Genomic DNA, 25,884 nt, shown 5'->3' on the forward strand with positions numbered 1-25,884 from the left:
AGATAAGAGACAGCACCAGAGGAAGATGTACAAAGATCCATTAAAAAAGCAAACTACGGGCAAAGCACTGCCTCAAGCCTGAACGTAAAAATTATTTCAGAGATACAGTGATTTGGGGAATATTTTGAAAAATGTAAATTAATACCAAGTGTCACAAACTCGGCGAGCCTCTCTATGAATTGATTTGTGACTGACAAGCGTTCCAGCTTCTTTTTTGGCCAAAAGTGCTCTGACGCAACCCTGCCCAACACTCCTGCCAAGAAAGAACAGCTACAAATCCTGTCGGGATAGCAGGTTTTTGGCACAGCTGAGCATCCAGGAGGGGAGAAGAGCATAACTGTGGCAGAAAAGGCAGAAAGCTAAAAAAGCTCCATCTTCCCCTCGGAGGACACAAGGATGGCCTAACGCTCCTTAGAGATCCACATGCGGAAACAAAGCCAAAAGTGTGGGAGAAGATTTACTTGCTTGACAAATGCCTAATGCGATGAGCTGATTCAGGCTTCAGTCAGAAGTCCTGCAACACTCTTATGACTGCCTGCAAACGTACAGCCTCAACAGTCATTCAGCCTTATCCAAATTGCTTACACTCCTGCGTCCGATGCAACTATCAACTTACGTGCCACTCCTAGAAGGCCACATAAGTTATAATGCTTGACCAGCGTCAGGTCAAATCATACTGAGGAATCTGCAAGCAAATTTGGATAAGAGGACGCTGCAATGACTTGTGTACCAAGAATGCTATGCTGAAGATGCACCTTCCCCTGCAAAAGGACACAGCCTCTGCCGTAACACTATACATCATCAACACAGAGAAAAACAGTGGTTATTCTCAGTTACACAAATCTAGACTTTTTTGTAACAAAATAATGATTCACATTCCAGCAGTTATAATTCACATACTGGAAGTCAGGTATGTCATCCCATGCAAAGCCTCTGGGACAACGACTGAGAGCTTAGCACACCACTTAGCATCATGAAACTATGAACCAGTTGAGAGCTGTATGCAACAAGTAATAATTCTGACAAATGTTCAGCCAACATACTTATGACAGGATTCATCCAATGTAACTATAATTCCAGAAAACAACCGACCTGACCAAATATTCATCTCTATGACCACCGATCATAACGTTCAAAAATGTTCTTAACAGCTGAACACAATTGTTTTTGTAGCCAATGTTAACACTAGTTCGGATGGCTAATGTTGCACATACCCACAAACGTCCTGGAAAACCAGCTGAACCTTTCATCTCATTGCCCTGCCCCACCTCCTCCATGAAAAAAGTTGTATCACATGGCAGCAAACAGTTGTCCTATGGGTTGAAGACACACTGATCTCAGAGTCTTCCCCACCATGATTTCCTTTTCCTTATTTCACAAAAAAAGTAAATGTAAAGAAAAAAAAAAGGCACAGATACAACTGTAACTCTCTTGCTATAAGCAAGTATTTTATGTGCAACTATTGGAAAAGTTCCTGGAGAGTCAATAAAGTATATATCACTAACACTTTATAGAATTTTTTTCCCCTCTAAGTATTTTGAAAAAATTATATCCAGAAACTTGTCTGACTGGGAGAGTGAGTCCTCGGAAAGCAAAACAGTTGTTTACAGAATTTTGGGTGTCCTTGGAAGAGGTTTACGTGATCTCCATCAGGGCATTTTGGTTTCACTCGCAAGAAGTCGTGCCCATGCCTCCCCTGCTTTTTTTCCTCTCTTGCCATAACCTACTCTTTTGACTGCCTGTAAATCACTAAAGCAAGCAGCAAGCCTTGGGAGGCATGTGCAGGCTTATCTCCTACATCAGAAACAAATCACAGACATTAGAGATGGAAAAGACCTCTGAAATCATCACATCCAGCCTCCCTAGCAAATGCACCGCACAGTCCCCGGACAGAGGACACATCTGGCAGGAACCAGATGCTACAGGCATCCATAGCCAGAAGGTCGAGGAGATGCCCAGGAGGGGAACGTGTGGCCGCAGGGCGACCGACTGCCCAGTGCTCCCTGGACAGCCAGGCTGCGTCCCACCAGGCAGGCCAGAGAAAGGAACGACGAGCATCATGCCAAACCACCCCTAATGCACTAGGCAATACGCTGAAGACAAAGCAAGCGAATACTCAAGTAGTACCCTGCCTTCTCACCGGTAAATATTTTTTCAGTTGAGAAGAGCTGTGCCAATAAATAATCTGAAACCTTACCTCATAATAAAATATAACTCTCTCCACCAAGATTTAAGTAGAAGCAGATTAAGAAGCACCACCCATTCCCAAGACAGAACACCAAATGTTAAAACAACAATACAGACCTTCCAGCCAAGTATTTAACGATAATGGTACAAAGTAGCTGTATATTCCAGATAACTGAAAAACCATTTTGCCGTGAAGCCTGCATAAAAATTTCATTCCCCCATAGTTAAAACTGACTGCTACAAAAGCCATTTTTAAATACATGATCAAAGAAAAAAACATTTGAAATTAATATTTGAAATGTAAAAGCCCTCAGTTTCCTGGGTCTGAAGTTAGGCCAGCTAAAATTTAAGAGATGGGATGAGGAATAGGAACCTGATTCAAAGTTTTTTCACAACTCTCCTTATGAAAAAATATCATTTTACACATCAGTTTACAGATCAGGTTCCACTTCAATCACAGCAATTCTAATTACTTTCTGAAATCCTGAAAATTTTTTATGTCAGTCACTAGTTTGAGGTACCTTTTCCACCCAGGCATGTTCTGCTTATGTGGTTTCTTCCAGCTCCATCTCTACCTCAGGAAGTTCAAGGTTTGCAAATCACTGGCAACCCAGTGGGACAACTATGCATGGTCTGCTCCGATCCCTCCCCCCGGCCATGGTCCTCAGGGATGAGCCGCAGCGGGAAGCCACCAGCTCCCTGCTACCGTCTTCTTGCCCAGACACTGACAGCCTCTTCCCCACCACATCGGCCTGAGTGCACTTGCCCTACACAGCGCATGTGAAAATGAGGTCTACATCTCTACTATGGGCTCAAGCCTAGCAGTACGATGCATGCTTTAGGAACTGTTCCTCTAGCTCACAGGCTGGGAGATACATTTCAGATTGCAAGGAACAGATATGATGCACATAAAATGTTGAAGCAGAAATACTTTGTCTACAGCATCGTCATTAGAAACTCTCACGCAGCCTCCCTCTCCTCTCTTTTTATGGGATCCATATACCTGGTCTCATGTTCTTTCATGCTTACTTACATGCTTACTATATGAAATGTCTTTTTCTGCCAGTACCAAGACTCTTGGTCTTATCAAGACAGCAAAAACAGGACTGCAAATGACTAAGAGATGTCTAATAGTCTGAAGCTGAAGTGTTGGCTCTAAGGAAAAGCAGGCTGTGGCCAAAAGAGGTTCTTATCCAATCTGGAAAAGAACCTCCCATTCATGCACTCCAGCTGAACCACTCTCCTTCTTCTCAACAAGGCTTTTACAAACAAGTGTTCCATTCCTAATTACACCTGGATAGACCAATTTTCAGTTATTTTACAACAAAACTGTAGGATAGCAGCTCTCTTAAAACAGGCATAGTGCGGTTCACATACAGACTACACGTAAGATGTGCTGAAATTGTGACTGACAATTTAGGCAAATGAAACAAAATTAAACTTCCTCATAGGTACTAAGTATTACCCATGTTTTGGCAAGAAAATAACCTGTATTTTTCAATCTGAATCTACTTGATAACCTCCTTTCAAACTAGAAAGTCTAATTCTAACATAATAAAGGATTAAGCACGTCAGTTTCCATTCTTCACCTGTAACGCTGAATTGACTTTTGTGTAGTCCCATTTTTCAATAACAAGTGAGATGTTCCTGAAAGTATGTCACTAGGTCATTCTCCAGGCACTCTGCAGTGATTGTGCTTTGAAGTGTTATCTCCACAAAGCTTAACAGAATGATAACATCTTACTTATTTCCACCAAAATGCTCAAGTCTTTATCTCTTACTTCGTAATTTATTTTACATCCAACATATTGATGCAAAAAGAACAGTCTTTCTTCATGGCAACTATGCACGGCTGTGCCAGAACCTTCTGAAATATACTGCTTGCTTTCATTTCTGATTTTATTTGAAAACCCAGGAAGCTCAAGAGTGTGGAAGGACATGGTTCAGCTGTGCCATAATGATTATTAATAACTAAAGTCAAGCAAACCCAAAATGAAACAAAAAGAAACATTAATAATCTCTTCACCTTAACAAAATATGAAGTGGGGAGGGAAAAGAACATGCGAAGTGTGTCCATTATTCATGCAGGTCAAAGCAAGGAAATTAAAATGTACTATTACTTATTTTATTCCCTTTTCCTGCCATAGGACAGAAAGGACTTGCTTTAAAGGAGCACACTAACTCAGATAGCAGATGGTATTATGCTGTTTGTCAGCAGAGCTACCTCTACATGGTTAGCAGTAGAGGTACATACCTCCACATACTCTTCCTAAGATGGACTAAAACATACCTTCCTCTTGGTAACTTTCAAAATATTTTTGCAAAAGCGCATGAGTAAAAGACGCAATAACAAGGCCATAGCAATACAAAACCTGATCCAAAAAAACCTACAACCTTAGTGTTGCGTGTCTCATTTCAATCGATAGAATTTCTAAAGAAAACACTTGTTGTTATGCTATCCTTTAAAAAGGAGAAAAAATCAGCAGAGCTAGTCAAAGGTAATATAGTACCCACTGAAGAAAGGCATTACATCCTTAAGTTCGGGATCAGTGTCCCAGTGCAAATGGGCCTGGCCAATGGATTAAGACAAATAAGGTACATCTATTCTTAAACTCAATTTTTCCTTTCCTGGTATATATTGCAAAACAAATGCATCCCAATGAAAAGTTCATCCCTCACTCTACAAGTGAAGTTATGCTACCGTGGGTTATACTTCCAAACAACAGCACACAGACTGTTACTGTAGAGGTATCACATTGAGAGGAGGGAGAAAAAGTGTACAGCCATGTCTAAAGTCAGTGTATTGTGCAGTAAAAACAAAACATGAATTAACTCTTCCAAGTCTTGGAAAAATCTCAACATTGATGAACACATTTTCTTACTTCAAATTCAAATTAAAAAAAACTCAAGAGAAGAAACCTTGTGAGCCTTTAAACTGTTTTTAGTTTATCAGCACTTCGAACGAGCAAAAGCAAATAAATTCGTATCATCAGCTATAATCACGTTATCTAACAACGTTGTACTTCAAATACAGGTTGCCACAAGACAGCAGTGCCTCGTTGTTCAGTAGGAAATCTGTGCTCAGTTTCTGACTCTCCGGCTTCTGGGAATACGAAACAGGACAGTTTTCTCTGCGTGCATTAGATTTTATCTAGGAGCTAGAGTTAACTGCAAGAGAGTTACATCCAGGCAGGTTCAGCAGCGCTGAGGGTTACTGGTGACGCGCTGCTCCAGGCTTACAGATGAGGAAGGTAGGTTTCCTCCGAGCTCTGCTGATTAGTCCTCCGGGCAAAGCAGAAACTCCTTTACTGCCAAAAGCTACAATGAACTTGGGAGACTGATGTGCAGAGCCTCAAACTGCCTCCTGCTTAGGCCTCCTATTGTGTTTCCCATCAGTGACCCGCTGCGAGAGGTAGGCTACGGGGAACGCCAAAAAGCAAAGCATGATTACGGGGAAGCATCTGGATGGAAGGAAACAGATCTCTCTCCAGCATATCGACAGCACTGCACAAGCGGCTCTGGCCTGGTCCAAGTCTTTGGACTGCTGTGAACCAGTGGAAACACCTCTGGCCACCCTGTGACCCACCCCATCCAGCCCAAAGCAGTCCTCCAGCACAACCCCAAGCAATGAGAAATAATTAAAGAATGAGACGTGGCTAGTATTAAGTTCACAGTGCTCCCATCTCCGAGAGAGGCATATGTTTCCTAAGTGCTGTCAGTCACTTAAAGCAGAGAGCTGAGACAAGCCTGACAAAAACATCCGCAGCTGTGAAAACACAGGTTTGCCAGAGAACTTTCTAACTATCACAGCTGCTTAAACTTAGTTCCTCCTCCCGTCCTTGCCTTCAAAACCCAGAGGTTTGACACTATCATTTTGCATCGGCTGCCACCTCGTGGCATGCGCTGTCAAACAGAACGCAGGAGCCATCCCTCGTCCCTCGTCCCTCGCACCTCACCCCTACAGCGACTTGGAAACAGCTGCCGGAGTAACGTGCACCTCTTCTACAGCTAACACCTGGGGTCTGAGCCGAGGGCTGAATTAGGAACCCCTCTGCACATGCCCAAGCGGCAACACATTCCCAGTTGTATTATTGATGAAATCTGGGATTAAGGAACAAACGGGGAAGTTTGACAGGAAGTTGTACCAGCTTCTAAGTTGTTGCTAAAAGCTCTGCAAAAACCAACCAGGAAGACCATGTAAATTAAATCCTTCAAATTAAGGCTCCTGAATTTCTCTGCCTCCTTTTACAGTTCTCTTCAAAGACAAAGATTGTGATCCTCCTTGTCCCAAAAGAGGCAGCATTTGCAAACCTTTAAGACACAAATTCAATGAAAGTCATTTCATACAGATGACTGTATCACAGGACAAAAAGAAAGCAGGCACCTCTCTTGCACTGAGGGAAAGAAAAAGGGAGACCTAATGCATTTGTTTTAAACTGTACCCATGAATTCTTTCTCTCACAGCTACCAGTGCAATATAATGAAGTTATAGCAGCTGCTGCTACATATGTAATATTCTGGTAGAGGACCCTGTTTGCCTGAGCACCATTTCTGAGCAAGCAGGAAGGAGAAGAGAAAAGATCCTAACCCACGCTGGCTCCTAGCAAGCTCCAGTCCCACCCGTGCCTGAAACGATGCGTCTCCCTCTCAGGAACGGCAGCGAGGGGAGCAGTGCCACGCAGGCGGCCGTGGGGATGCCCGGACGGCAGGGATGCAGGACGACCCCCAGGCACCGGGCAGACAGAGGAGTGCAGACAGAGGAGTGCTCACCTTGGTCTGCAGCTGAGGGGCTCTCCACCGGCAGCTCAGGGTCGCGGCTCCCTCCCTCTGCAGCATGCACTGCAAGGCAGCGCCCACCGCCCCGCTGGCTCCCACCAGCAGCACTGTCTTTCCACCTGCACGACACAAGGCAAGTTGTTCAGCCGCCCTCGGCTGCAAAGGTGTTAGCACCAGGCTCCGCCGGGCCGCACAGCTAGAGCATCTACGTGCACTTCCCCCCTTTGCCAGGCCACTCACTACCAAAGCCCTCCAGAAGAGCCAGCAAAGCAGCTCACGACAGGACAGCGCCGTGTGCCTGCACAACCATGGCACCTGTGGCATTACAGGCAACTCTTTTGGAGCCCATGCTGTAAGACGAACCACAGGTTTTAAGTCATTTCCTGGCAACTCTCTAATTCTAGTAAGCAAATACTGCTCTTCTGGTTTCCTGGTATTTTATTTGCACAAATCTTTTCATTCTTATTTGCTACTAAGTACATTTGACCTCCTGTTTACAGTTCTGTTACAGAAATCCTTGTCTCAACAATTATGAATCACTATAAGAGAGACTACTTCTGGAACACTGCCTTAAACTAACAGCGTCTTCACACACTGCAAAGCCACTTGTTTAAATCTGCCATTTCAATGTTAGCAATCTCAAAAATCCATAGGACTGAAACCCATTTCTGCAAATATTACATTCAGATCTCACTGAGGTTCCTCACTAGCAGGAGGCAAATATATGTCAGGTGGGAAAACAACACAAACCAGAAAGCACAACAAGGTGAGATTATATTTGTGTCTCAGTCAGAACTAAAACTGAGAAAATTAGTTAGGCTAAAATTAATGTAATAATTATGATAAAAGGTCTCACCTAGATCTTCAAGAAGCTCCATCACAGCACATGCCGTAGGAGGAACCAGACAGTCATAGGCATCGCCACGTACCAAGCGTCCTAGGTTTACATCAGATAGTCTGCAGTGGAAAAATATGCCAATTTAAAAAAAAATAAGTTTGCGTAACGTAAATCCTCAGTAAACCTTGTAACATGGCTAACAGCTAATCCCAAGAGCAAACATGTCTCATAAAAGTAAATCCTTTAGTGGTCATGTACTGTGGCTAATTTGTATCATCCCACATCTCAGTTAGATAAACACTGAGCCTCAAGAGAGGCCAGGAAAGGGATCTCTGAGTTAAAACAAGTAACACCAGCCCACAATACACAGGCAGCTCTTTACTCGTCACGGTGGGCTTCCCACAGCACGTTGGGCCAAAACACTTCAGCGGCTGCAGTGGAACCAGACCACCGCTGCCAGAGCCAAGCTGAGCTGGAGGCAACACATCCTCCGGGCTCAGGCTGGCTTGCTGGGGGAACTCGGGTGGTTCCACGCCGCACTGCGTTCTCTCTCATACACAAGGATGCTCTGAATTTTCCATTCTCTGTCAATCTCCAGTACTCCAGATAATCGAAAGGTAACTAATTTGCAAGATTTTCAGATTTTTTTCCTGACATGGGGAAAAAAAAAAGAGAGGAAAAAAAGAAAAAAAAAAAGGGTAACAGTCTGCAGTTGAGAGCAAGAACTCTGCAAGAGCAGCAAAATGGTAACCCAGACACCTAAATTATGCCAGCGGTCTCTACCAAGAGCAGTGCAACTCGACTGACTGGAAAGTTGTGCTAATGGGTCCAAACTACGGTAGCCTACTCTCCCGCCACGAGAGCGTGCTGTAAGGAAGTTAAAACCTTCTCTGCAACTTTTCCATCAATCCTTCCTGTGAAAATTTTGGGGGTCGCATTCAGTACTTCGAGAATACCATTTGTATTACTGAAGTACTGAAATACCTTAAGTATCATCAGTAAATCACACACTGATTACTGATGGTTTTGATTTCTTTGAAATTAAAGAACTTTGTTTTTAATTTCTTTGAAATGACCATGTCCTGAATATACAGTATATAAAGACTAAAAAGATAACGATCAAAATTACTTCAGCAAAAGACTTCTCATTGATTCAGCAGCATCTTTTATCACTGCTCAGTAGCACAGCAAGACACATTGACTGAGGAATCCATTAATGAAAAGCACAAGGGAAAATTCATTTTACAGAGCCATCAGCCTTGTGTCTGCTAATATTATTTCTCAGTGCTTCACTTACCCATCCACATCCTTCTCCGGTTTCACAGCATTTAATACCTTACTGCTGTATAAGCTTTCTGGGAGGTCAAGGGCAAGGCCTTGCACATTAGGATCCTCATTAAGTCTCAAGATTTCATTGACAATCTAGGAAGTTAATAAAAAGCATTAAAGATCAGAACAACAGACAAAAGAAGAATATAATTAGAAGGGGATACAAGCTATATTTTAAAACTACCTTATGGCCACCTTTGCTTCTCTCACGTATTACTGCTACGTCTAAATGAAAAAGCTATAACCCACTTTCCTTGTTTTGTATTTCCATGCCTTACCAAATTAAGCCATCCTGACTCCATTCTAAACATTTTACAAAGCCAACACATATTACGTGACATGACGCTGCCAAAAGCATTTTGTCTTTCACAGTTCCAAATCTCAGCAAAAGCTCAACACTGTAATGGCTTCAGAAGATGTTTTTAGAAATAAGAAGCCTTGGTTAAAATATAGTTCAAAATAGGACCAGATCACGTCCCAACCCAGAACATGGGCAAAAAGTTGTAACACTGGAAAAAGCAATTATACAAGAGAAAATTAATTTTATTAAACCAGTATATATTGTTACTAATTTTCCTTCTCAAAACACCCTGATCCTAAGAGCTGACAGTCATCTTGTGAAGAATAGTTATTTTGAAGAGGCACTGCACAAAAGTTTATGAATTTCAAGTGCTGAACCAGTTGTGAGTCCAAACGTTTTATAATTGGTCATATTCAACATCCGAGACTGTACTACCTACCCTTGACTGCTTAATCTCTAAAGTGCAACGCTGATCCATAGTGATATATGCTATTCTGCTGCGACCATGAAGAATACAATGGAATAAAACATGCTGAAGTTTTCTCATGTGAGAAATGTCACGTCTTTCCATCATATAAATAAAATCAGTGTGCAGTCACCACAGAGCTGTATAATTTAAATGGATTAATACCCAACAGAAAATGAGTATAAGTTTTTTTTCCTTAGCTAATACCATGCCTTCCTAAAACGCTTTTCATGTAAACTATTCAATATAATTACGAACTCTACTGCCCAAACACTTGATACACAATCAACATTAAGCTAGGGGAATTTGGTAGGGGTTAGACCATCTGCAACTCTGAACCAAGAGAACGCACTACGTTCATGTTAACAAAGATTATACAAGCATATCACTGGTATGCTTGCTGACTTCTGAGACAGAAACGGGCATATATATTAAGACCCTGTGCCATTTGACAGCAATAGGTCTGGTATACATTCTAACAGAAAGTAAGGGTGAGTGTATACACCAGAATATGGATGTGAAAACATCCACATTTTGGTTAAAAAATCCTGAGATGCTACAAAATGCTGGGGGCCTACACAGCAATTAAAGGAAACATAGTTCATAAATAGCCTGAATCTAATGAACTTTGAACTATATTCCTGCTTCCTGGGAAGATAATTCAGCTTTCCATTGTCATTACATTTTACTTTAATTCAGCTTTCCCTCATCACAGCATTTAAAATACTTATAACTCATACAGGGTAAAGCGATCTTGTATTAACTTGCCTTTACTGTACACAGGTAGTTATGGCAGAACAAAAAGTGCATGGTATTGAAACCACGACACCCTCCCACCTTCCCAAACCAGGGAATGCAAGCTAGCATGTGGCTTTTAACAGATGAAAAAAAACTTTGTCATAGTGAGTAAGCAGGAGAGTAAGCAAACCATTATGAATTTTATTGAAAGTAACTTTCTTCATATAAAAAAATACCCTGCTTTTCTCTTTACATACACAGCTCAGCCACTTTCTAAGATATTACTTCAAAGTAACAGCAACTACTGCTGCATACTCACTATATTTTACCTATTCCCTACTGTGTTACTCAGCAGATAAAACACATTTACCAACAGCAAAGTGTATCTGATCTTCATTTCAAAAGCCCACCCTTCTTAAGTGGGTAGCTGACTATTCATCATCCACAAAACTGGACTCCTAAAATTCTTCACAGTATAACTGGAAGTATATCCTCTCAATATATCTGGAAGCTGTTCTTGAGATTATACTGCAAGCCAGTAACATTTTAAAAACAAAGTGTACCAAATACAAAACAGTACAGCCCACAAGCCTGCAGGATTTTCAAACTTGCCAAGCACAAGGAGGCCAGCTGGGAACAGTGGCATCTTTTACTACACATTCTTTTGCTGTTTTTACTTTCAGATGCCTCAGAACCATGTATATTAATATGGTTTGCTATATTTAAAACATACTTGATACTAGTGCTGTGCCTCCAACCAGGTACGAATTCAGCCCTCTGGTGATTTGGGGTGAATGTTTTCTTTAATACATACTTTAAGCATTACAAGATCAATAAACAGGCAAATAAACTCAACCCCCTTCCCCCCTAATTAATTAATCTTTAATTTTCCCTGAATAACTTGGGCAAGAATCAAGTACAGTCACAAAACCAACTGTGGGAGATAGGATACCTGTGCTGGTATGAGGGGACGCTGCAGTTCAATACCAGATGCAAAACCAAAACATTACTCTGCTGATTCTGCCTCAGCTTGCCACGGGACAGCAGACAAGCCCATTAATTCCCTTTTTTCCCACGCCTGCCAATAGGGGATAATACTTGCTACTTGAACTAAGGCAGTCCCAACCCTAATTTGAGTTAAAAGAAATCAGTTCAAAGGGATAATGAATGTCAGCAATAAATATAAGTTTATGACAAAAGTGAAAAAGGAAGAGTCCTTCAGGTACTGCAGTTACCTCATCCTTGCTGCTGCCTGCAGGGAGACAGATGTGAATAACACGTAGACCAACCTGCCAAAAGACAATGCTTATAATTACTAAAGGCAAGTAGCTCATGATTAATAACAAGTGTATCGGCTAAAGCTTACCTCTTTGGCAAAGTTCTTGTTTATTTCTTGAATCAAATTATCATTATGTGCCTTGGGGAACAAAACAGAAACTAAGTTTTAAAATAATAAATTTACATTTTAAAATGTGAGTGCACTAATGCACAGGTCTATGCAAGAAACGTAGTGAGGATGTCTGTGTCTACTAGTATTCAAACAAATAAAAAGCCTAGCAATTCTAAGAAAGAAGCAGAAGGCCATCCAGTAAATTTATTTTGGGTTGATTAGTTTAAGTGTGTGTTGATAGTAGCCTGGCTTTTATAGACAAGAGTGGCCATTTCCTTAATGTTAAGTTTACCATTTAAGAAAGGTACCAGTCTGCATCTGAAGATACCGTTCTCCACCCAGACATGTAGCAAGGATGAAAGAGGCAACAGCAATACTAGCATTTCCTGCAGTGTCCCCATATCACCTAACAACACTGGTTTGCCTTACCACCAAAAATGAGGCAAATCATTACCATCATATATTACAGTGAGTTCTGTCCATACAGAAGCAAGAGAAGTTATCAGTTCCTCCCAATTGCCAGCAGGTACCTGTGCTAGGACAGAAGCGTCTACTGGGCAGATTTACCTGTGAGACCATCCCACCCAGGAATCCTCCTCCCTGAGGTCTCTACACCTATAAACATCATAATATATACGGTGCATAATCATAATAATTACAATTGAATTTTACTCTTCAAGTTACTCTTGAATCTTAGGAGGCTCTTCAAATATTTTCATATACTGTAGCAAGAAAACTGAGAATTCAATATCCAGAACTAGAAATCTCCTACCAATAGATCAGTTCCACGCTCAAAAATGTTAGTGGCTTCATAACAAAACGAATAAAACACTCCTCATAGCTACAGAATTATATAGAAAACCTGTCTTCCAACCCAGACAGCAGGACCAAAATAAATAATTTTAAAAAGGTTCGTTACAATTCCATGAACGCATTCTATGCAGCTTTTTCCACAAGACTCGGTGCCGGTGACTTCCCGTCAGAGTTGAGCTGCTCACTTCACGGTTAGCTGCCAGCGTTGGCTTCGACTGTCGCTAGCATCACTCAAAATGATTTTGGTTCAAGCCCGTAACAATTTACCAACCTGTTAATCCCAAATGGTTCAAGACTGCTGACAATGAAAAAAAGAGCATTTAAAAGGACAGGCTCTGCGGAAAGAGGCAGCTCCTGAGAGGGGGTGAGGGCTTGGCCTCCCACGCCCCGGCTCCCTCCCCGCCCAGCACTGCCTGCATCCCTGGCACCGCACTACCGGTCTCCCACTCCCCAAATCTGGCAGCCGGGGGCGAGGGGCAGCACAGAGGCTGCTGCACTGAGAACACGTGTGGAGCGGGGAGACGGGATTAAGGACAGCTCAGCAGCTGCTCCTCTATGCCAGTAAACGTGGAATTTTATCCCCACGCTGATGTGTAAACACCAGGACTGCTCGAGAGGTTTATCGGGGATTCAGCCACCAGCGGTACCACGCTGTCCCCTGTAATGGCCCCGCGGCACCGGCCGGCGAACGCTCAGCTTGTGCGGGCGCAGAAAGTCCCTGCCCTGAACCGGTTCCCATCACAACCCACGGAGCGGCACAGGCGAGGCCAGAGCTCAGGTCGTGGGCTGGCAGAGCCCAGGGGCAGGGCGGGTGGTGCGGGGGAGCCGGCAGTGCTTCGCTTTGCTTCCCAGGGCAACAGCTCCGCTGCTAAGCAGGATCCTGCCGCTATATATTAGTTTTCAGCTTCAACAAAATTAAGAAGCAGCCACCAATCATTTTTTGCTGTTGCACAGCTCCAGCTGAGGCTCAACATGGGTAATAAGCAAGGCAGGTAACAATCTCGGTATCAATTCAGGTTCACATGGCTTGAGAGGAAAAGAACGCATCTAGAACCATTCCAGAGCAGGCTCAGTTTGCAACTCCTCATTCCCAGTACTGCTGCAGAGGCGGTGCCACGTTACACGACTGCTGTTACCCACGAGCGACTGGCAAAGGAGAACATTTTGCTGCCCTCCCTCTGCTCTCTGGGTGCAACGCCGCACGAGTCTTAAGGCTCTGCCCACGTTATCCCGTAGAGCAGTGCACCACAAGAGCATTTGTAGACTATAAGAAGTCATCTTTGTACCAACAAATACACATTTAAAATGAGTTCTGCCTCAGTCCTTACAACTAGGCTAGAGCTAGGGTGACTGACAGCTGGAGAACATTGGGTGAACTTCATCCAGAAGGACCTAGGCTACATGATCCTACAGCCACCTCATGATGCAAACCAAGTGGGGCAAACGAGGACAAGAGGGACATTCATTTAAAGCACAACCATCATCAAACCCAAAACACTGATACAGATATATCCCAATTGATATTAAAAGTGAGCAGGAACCTCCCCCTCCTCACACAATGCTCTCCCCCATCCTAACAATGTCCCTTCCCTTGTGCCAGCATAAAACACTCATGTGGCCATGCAGAAAACCAGATCTGGGGACTAACGTGGCTGAAAGGAAGCCTCTCCAGGCCCCTCCAGCCCAGGGTGGATCACTGCCCCAGTCCAGCTCACGGTGCAACTGGATGGCGACAAGACGGGAGTGAGAAACAGGTCACTGAGAAAAAGGGTCACTGCTTTTCTAGCAGTCCTTAAACTTATAGCCTTAGAGGGCTATTTGAAAATATTAACCGCAATTATCTGCAGAGGGCAAGAGATGGGAGAGCTCGTTCAGTCAGCCTCACTAGAAGACCTACTGAAATAAAGTTGGTGCTCCATTTCTTAGATTCACTATTAGTACTTAAAATATATTTATAGTTAGGGTTTTAAAATGAAAACCTACTGGGTCAGAGATTCAGTTTGCGCACACTCAAAACCAACACCACCATCCCAGGAAACAGCACAAAAACATTTTTGCCTGCATGGCTCTGGGTCCCGCTCTGAACGACAAACATCCCCAGTTTCTTGGCCTCAAAACCTTATGAAATCTAAAGAAGAACATCTCTCAGCTTTGCAGGGATAGCAATCCTCAACTCTGCATTTGATTGCCTATCTCAAAGATGGCAGCACCAGTGGGAAGAAAGGAAAGCTCTTCACAGCATTAGCAATACAACAGCTCTCAGTTACTACGAGATTGCTTCACCTGAGAATGTGCTGCTAATTCTAAAGGATGCTGACATTTTACACAGAGCATTTAGTTCACACAGGCCCTTCTGAGCTGACTGGGAGTTTTCAGTGTGGTTTTCCTCTTAGGACAGCAGTAATGCAGTCGTAAGCTACAGCTGCCCAAAGGCAACAAGGCTGGCAGGAAGCAGCAGGGTCTTTCCTTAATCCTGGCAATGTTATTTCAGGGGTGGGAGGTGAAGGGAGGCCCACGTTTCAGGCACGTAAACACTTTTTTCAGGACTGCAACAAAAGCTTCAAGCTAAAGAAAGGTTGAGAACAACCACTTTGACTTTAAGTACGTCCATCAACTTAGACAACCTGTGAGAAAAGGCAATCTGAGGAAGACTGTGTTAGCAAAGGGAGGAAGCGATAAAATTGTTCCCTTCCTTTGCAAACCTTTCCCACAGCCTGAAGTTTGCTGTGGCTGTTTCAGGCCTGGAGGAGGGCTTATGAGACTGAAAACTCCTCAGTCTACAGCCTGGTGGGATTACCTCCTCCTACCACTTTGCCTGAATAAAAGTTACTTTCTGCATCATGCACTTCTGCAGTTTCAGACAAGCAACAGTACCCAAAGGGGACCTCTCACAGCCACCTAGCATACAGACATACTGTACCTGAATAATGGCAAGCGTCGGCTCAAGCCGAGGGTTTTCTCTCTTAAGAGAGGCCAAGGACTTTTTTGCATTCTCAGTGATTTTGCTGCAACACAATAACAACAGGCAAATCTTTAGCAAAATAAAACTTCCTAACATCAGTCAGCAGAAACCTATCTTAGTCAGCAATACGGAATACATGCTTAGGCGCATATGCTTTCAATCATCAAAATTACACATGGATGTAAACTGTGAAGGCTGGTGTTCAGCAGTCAGGTACAGAAAACCCTAATAAACCCAAACACCTTTGTTTTACAGCTAGGTGTGTCGTTGCCCCAACGTGCTCAAAGCCTAATAGCTAGCCTATGCTTTTTCATGAGAAGGCTTGCCCAGCCCCACCACGGGAAGGGCAGCAGGGATCCACCACCCCAAGCCCTCGGCTCAGGTGGGTCCTTGGTTTCCACACCCTAGGCCCAGGTGGCAACAGAAGCAGAGGCCTTTACACCTGGGGCCGCTACAGCTTAACACAGGCATCACCAGCCCTAACAGCAGCAACTCCGCCACTCTTCATGGATGCTATTCAAAACTGTGGGCAGCAGGGAGACAGAAGAGCTCTGTTTGCCACGCTGCTTCTTGGAAAAACCAGCAGCAGCCAGGCACTGGAAAAATTTTCTGGGTAAGTGTCTGCCTGCTCTCCTCTGTTACCTTCTGCACATGCAGATGATACTTACCCAGCAGGGGAAGGAGACGCTGCAGGAAGTAGGAGACCCCCTGAAAGATGCCTGGGTCCCCCACAGCAGGCAAAACTAGCTGGGGAAAACAGCCTAGAACGATTTTTTTGCTACCTCATACCCTCCCCCTTGCAGAAGCCAATGACCAATTCAGGTCAATACCGGCAGCAGACAGGCTGAGGCTGAATGGACGGGGGGGGGGGACGGACGGGACGGGACGAGGAGGGACAACACAGACGACGTTTTCCAGGCACGCGTCCCATGCGCGGCCTCACCTGAAGCATCGCCACGTAACGCCCGCTCAAAATGCCGTAGCACAAAACCCACGGCAAAAAAACGGTGGCTGCGGGGGCGACGGACATTTTACCACGAGGTCGCCTTCCCTCCCCGGCGGGGCATCACACACCCCAAAAAAACCCACCCCAAAAACCAACCCGACGCGCCCACTGAGGCAACATCTTCCCCCCAAAAACCCCCTTATCCCCCCCCTCCCCCCCGGTTGCATCAGCCGGCGCCGCCTCCCCACGTGCGCCTCTTACCGCGCTGCCGCCGCCGCGCCGCCGCCCCCCGGCTGCCGCCCGCAGAGCCCGCGGCTCGGCGGCAGCGCGGCGGGGAGCACCGGAGCCAGGCAGCGCCGCAGCCTCGCCGCCCTCATCCCTCCGGCGGGCTCCGAGGAGGCGGCAGCACCGGGGACGGGGCAGGGAGCGGGGCGAAGGGGAGGGCGGTGCTCTCCGAGCACCGCCCTCCCCTACGCCCCGCTCCCCGCCCCGTCGCTCAGCCCCTGCGGCTTCCGCTTGTCTGCAAAAAGAAAACCACCCTTGAACATCATCTGCGATCGGCAGGAACCACCGCCTCCCTCCTCCCCCGCTAATAAACCCGAACCTCCCCCCCGCCCCCGACCCCAATGAACGGAACCCAAAGCTTTTGCATACTCAACGTTTATTAAAAATACTATGAAATGGTCCCTGGGCGAAGTTACACGCTAGCAGAAGTCCCTTTTTCTGTTTGAGTCGTGTCCCCCCCCCAACTCCACTGATTGCATGAGATGCGAGTTAAACCCCATTCCCCTAGCTGTTTAAACAAATCTAGATGTGCGCGGGTGAAGCACAGATTTAACGTCTATTCCTATTTACAATACTTTACAAGCTATATTAAATAAATATGGGCTCTGCTACGGCATCTTAAATATGTACAACATTATTTCTCAGTCGGATTTTACTCAATAGATGCGGGTCCTATCACAGTGGACGCACTGACTGTAACAAGTATCCCTGTGGTACGGGCTAGTAAGTACCATGACCAACCAGCCCTCGAAATAACAATTCCTAGCCAATGCAAGATAGGTGCGGTAAATAATTTAATCCATTCTAACAAATTCAAGTCCTTAAATCTTCGCCTACAAGTAATTAGCTGTACACTGATAACTTCAGGTTTTCCTCATGGTAACCAATGTAGTAAATAGTCAGCCCTTCTGGAAATACAGTGCTCTGTAGCTGAGGGGAGTGATACGTAGTTAGTAAAAATCGCATTTCAATGAAACTCCTTTATTTAGTGATATGTTTAAGTCGGTACTGGCTTTATCCACGTAATCTGAAGAATTTAAGCACCAAAAAAGAACAACAGTCACACAAGACGATCAGTGTAGATGTGTTTAGGCTTTCCTTTAGGTACGATGTTTTCAAGTAACAGAATCCAAAGCTGTGCAACAAAGATGACAAAGGGGAGTAAATGTGCATCGTTCTTGTTGTAAATGGCAGCATTTATTCTATTCGTTATTTGCAAAAGAATGGAATGTATTCTCAGTTTTTAAGCTACTTTCATTGTACATAAATTGGATTAGATTCAGCCCTGGCTGGTTTAGAAAACACATATTTTACCTCTCTCTACCAGGAAAGATCATTTCCTACTATGGGAGATACATTCCCTGCAGAAGGCAGCTTGTAACTCAACCAGCAGTATCGCTGAAACACCCTATGGGCCAAACATGCCGCAGAATTGATATCTCACCCAAGTATCTGGCCAAGCCCCATTTTTTCTCAAGGTTACTGACTTTGGGACTCAAGTATAAAACACAGCTACTTGGCAAATTCACACCCAGTGGCCTTCCACTGCTGGGCTCTGTGCTACAAGATAACTCACAAGTTTGCCTGCGTGTCACAAACATCACGACCACTGGAGGTACCAAACCTGGTCTAGTCATCCTCACAAGCAGCAGAGCTCCCCTTCTACTGCCCAAAACATCCTCCAGGCAAGGACTGCGTCACATCCACAGGTTCACACAAAAAGCTGCACTGCCCATCTTCCGCCTAGTATGCAGTTACAGAAAGTAGAAAAGGCTTCAGACACAGAGATATCAATCTGTCATCCCTCACAAGCACTAGGACTAGATTTTGTTTAAAACATAAGAAGCCTGTTCCAAAGTAATGTAGCGTATGCATTGGTCCCACACACTTGGAATCTGTCTGACGAAAAGTAACATGCGAAAAGCATGTGCAATTGCACACGTAGCATGTTGGTGTAATTACCAGAAACCTGCTCAGAAATCTGCACAGTCACAGCAGTAGCTGCTCAGCTAAAGGCTCCCATATGTAACCAGAGTAATCATGTGGGTATTGTGGACGCAGAACACTGGTCACCAACTTGAAAGTCCAAATACTAAGGTTTCCACACGATAAAATGATTTAAGAATCAAATGGCATCACACCGGGTTCGATGGTAAGAATCGAAGGGTATCACATCTAACAAGGGAAGAGATGCAAAGGTTCAATAGGAGATGAGAAGTCCACCTGCGCTATGGAGCAAGACCCTAGACAGTGCGCACGTGGCCTTTTTCACTTCCAGGATTCTAACCCATTTTAAAAAAGATACATTTCACATCTATTTACAATATTACTGTGATACAATGCCTGATTGTGTGATATTATGGAAATACATGATGCCAGTACTGACCGTCCTAGTATATACTCTGTCATGATAAGGCAGTACAGCTAGAAATTACTGAAAGCATCAAGCAAAGCTACTTGAACTGAGACACTGAAACTTTTCCCTTAAAGACTGGACAATATTCTGCTGATTGGGAGACGGTACTCTCCACAGGTAGTCGTTCAGTTTATCCGAATCACTATATGCGGTCAGATATGGGGTAAGCGTGTGTTTGCTGCTGGCGGACTTTGCAGGAGTACAAGAGACAGTTTTGCCGCAGAGCGTTTCAGAAGGAGCAGCATCTGCGTTACGCAGCTTCGGATCCAGTTTCCTTGTTTGGTTCTGAGAAGTCTCCAAGTCAGATCCCTCATCTTCAGACTTTATTTCAACATAGTCATCATCATCCCCTTCTCCTTCTTCAGTATCTTTGAAATTAGAAAAATAGTTCTGAGTGGCCATCTGTGCCGTCAGAGGGGAGGCCCTGTTCACTCTCAGGACTTTTTGAGAATCCTGCAGAATCATATCTGAACAGTTTTCAGGGATCTGCTTTCTTGTATCAGGCCCTGTACATCCCGAAGCAATACCCAGCGTTTGATGGGCATTGAATCGGAAGTTCCTATTCGAATGGAGCTTTTTCTTGTCCATTTCATTAGGATATACAATTGATTCTCCAGACCTGTTGACCACAATTGAGGAAGATGACTGCGACCTGCTGTATGCCTGTGGTTTTACATTGCTTACTCTTCTCCCAAGGGAGTTATAGATGTGATCCTGATGTAAATTTTCTTTGTTCGGTTGGCTTATGATGGCGCTCCACCTCTGCGCCGGGACATGCAAACGGTTAGAAATCTGAAGGGAAGGCACCGAGCCAGCTGATGGCAACTGCCTTGAATTGCTTTTTGTACCAGCTTCTGTATGCGAGCTCTTGGACTTTGGGTCTTGGGATTCAGGCCACGGAGAGAAGTCAGCCAGCTCACCGTTACTGTATGTGGAGTGCAAAAGCCAATCTTCTGCTCTTGAGCATTCACTGGCAGCCTGGAAACGGGGAGGAGACACAGCCATGGGCGTGGAAAACCTCCCGGCTGGTGGCTCCTGAGGGGTGGCCCAGGCATCCTTTTGGACCTTAGGCAAACTTTCTCTAAAGACGATTTGGTCATAAAGCTGGGAATATTCAGCTATTCTGGCACCTAGAAAGGAGAGAGAATTAACTGAGCAGAGGCAAGCAATTTATTCGAACGAGTCGCGTGAAAATTTAAAAATCCCAAAACGCTTTGTATTGGCCAAGAGAAGAGTTTACAGCTGTGTCAATATCTTCAGTGGAAGAGCTGTGCATTGCATTGCATTCCAGTACATTGTATTGCAAAAAAGAAGCATAAAATGTCTTGCAACAGTGAACAGTCATGCAGGATGCAATGTAGCACACGGTTCCAATAATACACTGCTTGTTTCATGTTAAATGGAAAAGAACATTCTGAAAATGGCCTGGTAAATAAGATATTTAGGGACTTTCATAAATATCACGAGAAGGCAAGAATGACACTCTAGTGCATGGAATCCGCTAGCTCCATGTTTCCAATTTGTTTCAATTGGCTATGGACAAAAGTAGTTCCAAAGCTGTTGTGTATCCATGACTTTGTACATCCATTAGAAAGAGCAAAAAGACCAGCTCTTTCTTATCTAACCCCATTCCTTAGGCTTATAAGTCTGATGTGGATGGTACCTGAGCAAATCTACATGCCTTGTTAGAAGGTGAACATACCTGAAAATACACCCTTTTAGTCAAACTCTGATGATCACACTATTGAAGGAAATAACTGCTTTTCTGTAAAGAGGCCAATAGTGCTTCAGGCATAAGTTCTATTTCCAGCCTAAGCTGAATTGATCTTTCCTGACACTACCCCGCTATTTATTCCGAATTTTATCAAGTAACAACAAGAACTTGTTGCGATATAAAGGACTACTCATGTTAGAAGCAGTCACAAAAGCTCATTTCAGTGGTAACACAGAAAATGCAATACTGATACTCAACTAGTAAGGTGGGGAAAAATCATAATCTTCCAATTCAGAACACAAATTTCACTGAAAGTTACTAAAGAAATATATGTGCATAGAAATATTTTTGACATACCAATAGCAGGACCACCTTGTTTCTTCTCCTCCAGAATGGCAGCAAGATCTTTGTGTTTCAGTTTCTGTTGTCTGCTAGCTTGCTGTTCCTGCTCTGGACTTTTAACTTTCAAAAGCTGGTTAGCCTTCTTAATTTTTTGACTGTACTGCCTTGCCATCATAAAAACTCTGTTCTTTGTTTTATCCACAACAGCCAAGTCATTTTCCATGCCCTCTGTATGCGCACTGGACAGAACACTATTGGCAGATTCATATGGACTATCAACAAAAGGCATCTCACTGGAGAAAGAAGATCTGTTCAGACTCATAAAAGAGTTCTCCTTGCATGGTGTAGTGTCTTCAAGCCTGAGATTAGCCTCGCTTAAGGTGGCAGCCCTGGGCTTCACAGTTTTAGTGAAAACAGGAGTTTCTGGCAGAGAGAGAGTAGACAGTGAGTACTCTACATCTTTACTCAGTTCGGGTGTACTACCAGCGTGCAACCTTTCCTGCATATCATCTTTACAAACAGGAAAGGCTGCAAGTAGACGGTCTCTTGTCTTTTCCTCATTCTTCTTGATGTAGTTCTCCAGGTCATTCCAAATCTCATCTACTTCTTCTGAGAGTTTATCTGCTGCAGACTTATGGGAGAGTGAATCTGAGTTGGAGGAGCTATCTACTAAGCTCAAATAGTCATTGTCGACAGGAACATGATGGTAAGGACTTTCATCTTCACTGAACTGGAGACTCTCTTCAGAAACAAACTGCTGTAGATTGTCACAATATGCAAAGTCTTTTTCCAGGCCCAGAAAACTCTGCCTTTTAGAGCATTTTAAGGGGTCACATTTAAAATTCAATAGTGGCGTTTCTGGAAGCACTATGGTGTCATAGATGTTGTCTTCAACGATCCGGAGCTCATCCAAACTTGAAGTAGGTGCTTCTCTACTAAGTAGTATCTCATCCCTACTAGCACGAATGGAGGCTCTGTTTTGATTTGCTGTCCTCTTTTTGGAGGGTGAATCTAAGCTGCTTTTGTTTTCAGCCTCATAGAGAGAGTCTCTAGCAGATCTCTGGGGACCACGGTCTGTCTCCTCCCTTCTTGTCAGACCCATCAGCTTTAAGTCTTCATAGCTTATATTATCATAAACATGTTCAATGTCATCGATGGTCAGCTCCTCTGAAGATTCGGGATACGCATTCATACTGCTCACCTCTGCTCTCTTCACTTCCCTTCGAGAACTGCGCTCCCCCATTTTATACCTTGCGCTGGCTGGACACGTGTTACTTTCACCAGCACTACTGGCCCGCCTAACAATTTTGTGACGAGTGGGGCTGGAAGTCTCGTTTTGATGCGCTACCCCCAAGTGCCAGCTGCATGGCCGCCCAGAAGAACCCCTCCTTTCTCCACCGACAGCTGAACTAGCGTTGGATGTAGACACTGATGGTACAAACATCTGATAATCGTCTTCATCATCTTCATTCTCGTAAGGTGGACGCCGGCTGGGAAACAATGCCTGCCTGATCTGATGGTCAGTCCAGATGTTTCTGACAGAGGTACTTCCTCCCAGGATATTCATGATTAGCGAGTTGCTCTGGGGTGTGCTGAATTGTCTAGGCAACTGTGGCTGTCTAGCTGTGCAGGAAAATGGAAGATCAGTATTCAACTGGGTTGACTCTTCATCTGAAGGGTCCTTGGAGCTCTGTGAAGATTTGAAACATGCAGGTAACATTAGCCTATCCCCTGCAACAATACAGTGATTCCCTCCATTCACAGAATTGCCCTAGCACCAGCGTGTCCTGCAGCACAGAGTCAGGTGAAGATGGGCAGGGTGAGCAGGCTCCTCTCTAGAGAGCCAGGGAGCCAAGGTGGCAATGCCACCTAATCCTTACCATGGCTCAGAGTTCACTCTTGGCATTTAATAACATCTTACTTCAAATACAAGACACTGGCTTATGTTAACACATGAGTAATTAAAGGCAAATTTGTTTGGCAGGAGTTAGATTAAACCTTTTATGCTAACTCTGCAGTTTCACAGTTGGATTAAGCTAATCTGACTCTGGACTTGTGCCAAAAGTTTTGTTCTCCTCCCTTTCCCCTTGCCTATAACCCTAGCAGAAAAGTATGTTATGCTCTCTGGAACATGCCAGTGAAAATTTCATTTCCTTTTTGGACTAAGTTTTCATCCCGCTCAGCTAGCAGATCTAATTTACAGCAAGGCCATATGCCTGCTAATGCTAACATGAAGAATGCTGTAGATGTTCCTGGCCAGAGGTTGGGAAAGAGAGGGAAAGATAATTCCTTTTGGCTTAAGTTAATGCTGATTGGTTTGGTTAGTTGTTTTTTTTCCCTGCCCCAAAAAGAACAGTCTTTCATTATACAGATGAATATTTCAATGATATGAATATTAATATGTGACATAAACAGAAGATGACTTATCTGTCTGCCCAGGAAAAACACAGATTGCTTTGACATATCTATGATGCATAGCAAAATAGAAGTAAAAAACAAAATTATATACCTGTGTTTCACACTTGTTGAGATTAATACTTCTCCGTTTTTCAACATTTTCAGCAGCTTGACTATTAAGTCTTTTTCTTCCCCCTTTCGATTTCTGCAATGAGTTTTGCTGTACTCCCTGTGATTTAAAAGAAAAGATCAAGGGACGGGTAATAAAATCTAGTTCTTTGTACAGTCTTGTTCAGAAGAATTACTAGCAGCTAGAACAGGCCAAACCAGAAGGACAAAATGCTCATGAGTAGTCAGAGCACTGCTACAAGAATAATTCAGAGCCTAGAAAACTTTCTTTACAACAACCAATTAAATGGTATCAATCCATACAGCTTGCCAAAAGGGGTTGAAAGCAGAATCTCTGTATAAAAATATAGATGTAAAAGAATACATAGAAACTGGACAAGGGAAAGGGCTTAATCTCGCAGCCAAAGTTATAACAGAAGAAGATGGTCACACCAAAATTCAATTTTCAAAGTTATTTTTGGTTTTAAAAAGGGGAGGGGATAGCCTCACTATCATTTGCAGTCTTGAAAACCAGAAAGAGGTCTAAACTAAAAAATATACTGTCATCCAACTTCCCAGAAAAAAAACCCAACAAAGAAAACAACAAACATGTTATGTGTTCGGTAGTGTCCAAATTAACTCAGAGTGAAGGGTATGCATGGTGGGAACAGGCGGAATCTGAGAAGGTATTGTTGCCACACCTAGGATTAAACACTAAGCTACTCTTATACATTTTTACAGCGGTATTCTTTTGCACTTACTCATTCTTTTGTACTTACTCACGTCAGGAAGAGGGAAAATTACAAGACACTGCACTACGCTGATACAGGACACTATTTTATCAAAGATTTACAATGCAAATAGTGTAATTTCAAAGAGGAAATGTGCAGTAATCTTCAAAAAGAATTTCAGTAATAGGTTTTGGATAATTCACAAAATAAATGGACCACACAAGGATATGACCTCAGCATCAAATAAACCAAACAAATTGAAAATCTAGATTCTTTAATACAGCCACATTTCAAAGCTGGGGTTTTAGTCTTTCGGAAGTACTACACATGCGTGGAAACATCATACAGAGTGGGGAAAACTATCACCTGTGCAGCAGTAACAGACAAAGACTCTCATTTTCAGAAATCCTACTCACAACTTCTCATATTAAAATTCACATGTTCCTAGCTATTGCCAGCAGCTCACGGGTCAAGAAACATCACATCACATGTGGCACTGCCTGAATCCTAACTTAATATTCAAGTCCTTCCTTTGGAGACCTGAAGGCACTGTCTCTGCATGTGGCCTAAAAAGGTTTTTTTCACGGCATCATCAGCTGGAGGAGCAAGGAAAGGTCAGTTGTGCACAACAGGTAAAAGCAACAGCTTTCTGTCAGAACTAGGCTTGAGGACTGCAAAGGACTAAGTAAAATCTCTTTCAAGCAGTGGGGATTTCTTCCTCTGTGTAGGGGCTAATTTTACATCTACTCTGCTAAAATGCAAAAGAGAGTTGTGTGAGGTCTAAATAAAAATATTTCTAAGGAGAGAAAGTTGTAAACACTTGTAACACATTCCTGCCTCTTTGCTGTTTTACAGATAATGTTAATCCCTCTTCCATCCTCCCCAGGAAAAAAGGATTTTATTTTTTCCCTTCTTTTTCCTACCTGTTCAGACTCTTCTTCATCATCGGCATCAATTTGTTCCGTAGCAGAAGTCTGAAGATTTTCGTCCTGATCGCTGCTGTAGGCTGGCTCAATGGAGTCTTGAAGGCTCTCCAGCCCACTGGGTTCCAATGGAACCTTCTTCCTAGAATTCAGCAGGGCTTCATTTGATCCTAGTTTGGTGGCTTGAGATAGTAGGGCTCCTTCAATATTGATCCGCTTAAA

At 43.7% G+C, this 25,884-nt stretch overlaps 2 protein-coding genes across 12 annotated transcripts in view; both read right to left on the reverse strand.

Annotated features, from left to right (window-relative positions):
* The window catches only part of MTHFD1L (methylenetetrahydrofolate dehydrogenase (NADP+ dependent) 1 like), a 160,970-nt gene extending 143,783 nt beyond the window's left edge, over positions 1-17,187 (reverse strand). For 3 of the 4 annotated variants that reach the window (XR_012041534.1, XR_012041535.1, XM_072856109.1), the window contains exons 1-7: positions 17,008-17,187; positions 15,759-15,843; positions 12,002-12,052; positions 11,871-11,924; positions 9,099-9,223; positions 7,820-7,920; positions 6,958-7,082 (exon numbers count right to left, since the gene is read on the reverse strand). Coding sequence is in view for 2 of the 4 variants with exons in the window: in XM_072856109.1 (XP_072712210.1) it covers positions 6,958-7,082; positions 7,820-7,920; positions 9,099-9,223; positions 11,871-11,924; positions 12,002-12,052; positions 15,759-15,843; positions 17,008-17,123 (657 nt within the window). In the remaining 2 variants the exon portion in view is untranslated. Of the gene's footprint in view, positions 1-5,129; positions 5,605-6,957; positions 7,083-7,819; positions 7,921-9,098; positions 9,224-11,870; positions 11,925-12,001; positions 12,053-15,758; positions 15,844-17,007 lie in introns of those variants that run through there. The other variant, XM_072856111.1, reaches the window with a different exon arrangement.
* A 223-nt stretch (positions 17,188-17,410) lies between these two features.
* PLEKHG1 (pleckstrin homology and RhoGEF domain containing G1) overlaps positions 17,411-25,884 on the reverse strand; it is a 137,995-nt gene continuing 129,521 nt past the window's right edge. For all 8 annotated transcript variants that reach the window (XM_072856119.1, XM_072856117.1, XM_072856112.1 and 5 more), the window contains 4 exons: positions 25,663-25,878; positions 24,013-24,129; positions 21,519-23,193; positions 17,411-20,577 (listed from right to left, as the gene is read on the reverse strand). In XM_072856119.1, coding sequence (XP_072712220.1) covers positions 19,475-20,577; positions 21,519-23,193; positions 24,013-24,129; positions 25,663-25,878 — 3,111 coding nt within the window. In that variant the 3' untranslated portion in view covers positions 17,411-19,474. The remainder of the gene's footprint in view (positions 20,578-21,518; positions 23,194-24,012; positions 24,130-25,662; positions 25,879-25,884) is intronic.

The sequence above is a fragment of the Ciconia boyciana genome, chromosome 3 (genome assembly GCF_034638445.1).
Source record: "Ciconia boyciana chromosome 3, ASM3463844v1, whole genome shotgun sequence".
NCBI lineage: Eukaryota > Metazoa > Chordata > Aves > Ciconiiformes > Ciconiidae > Ciconia > Ciconia boyciana.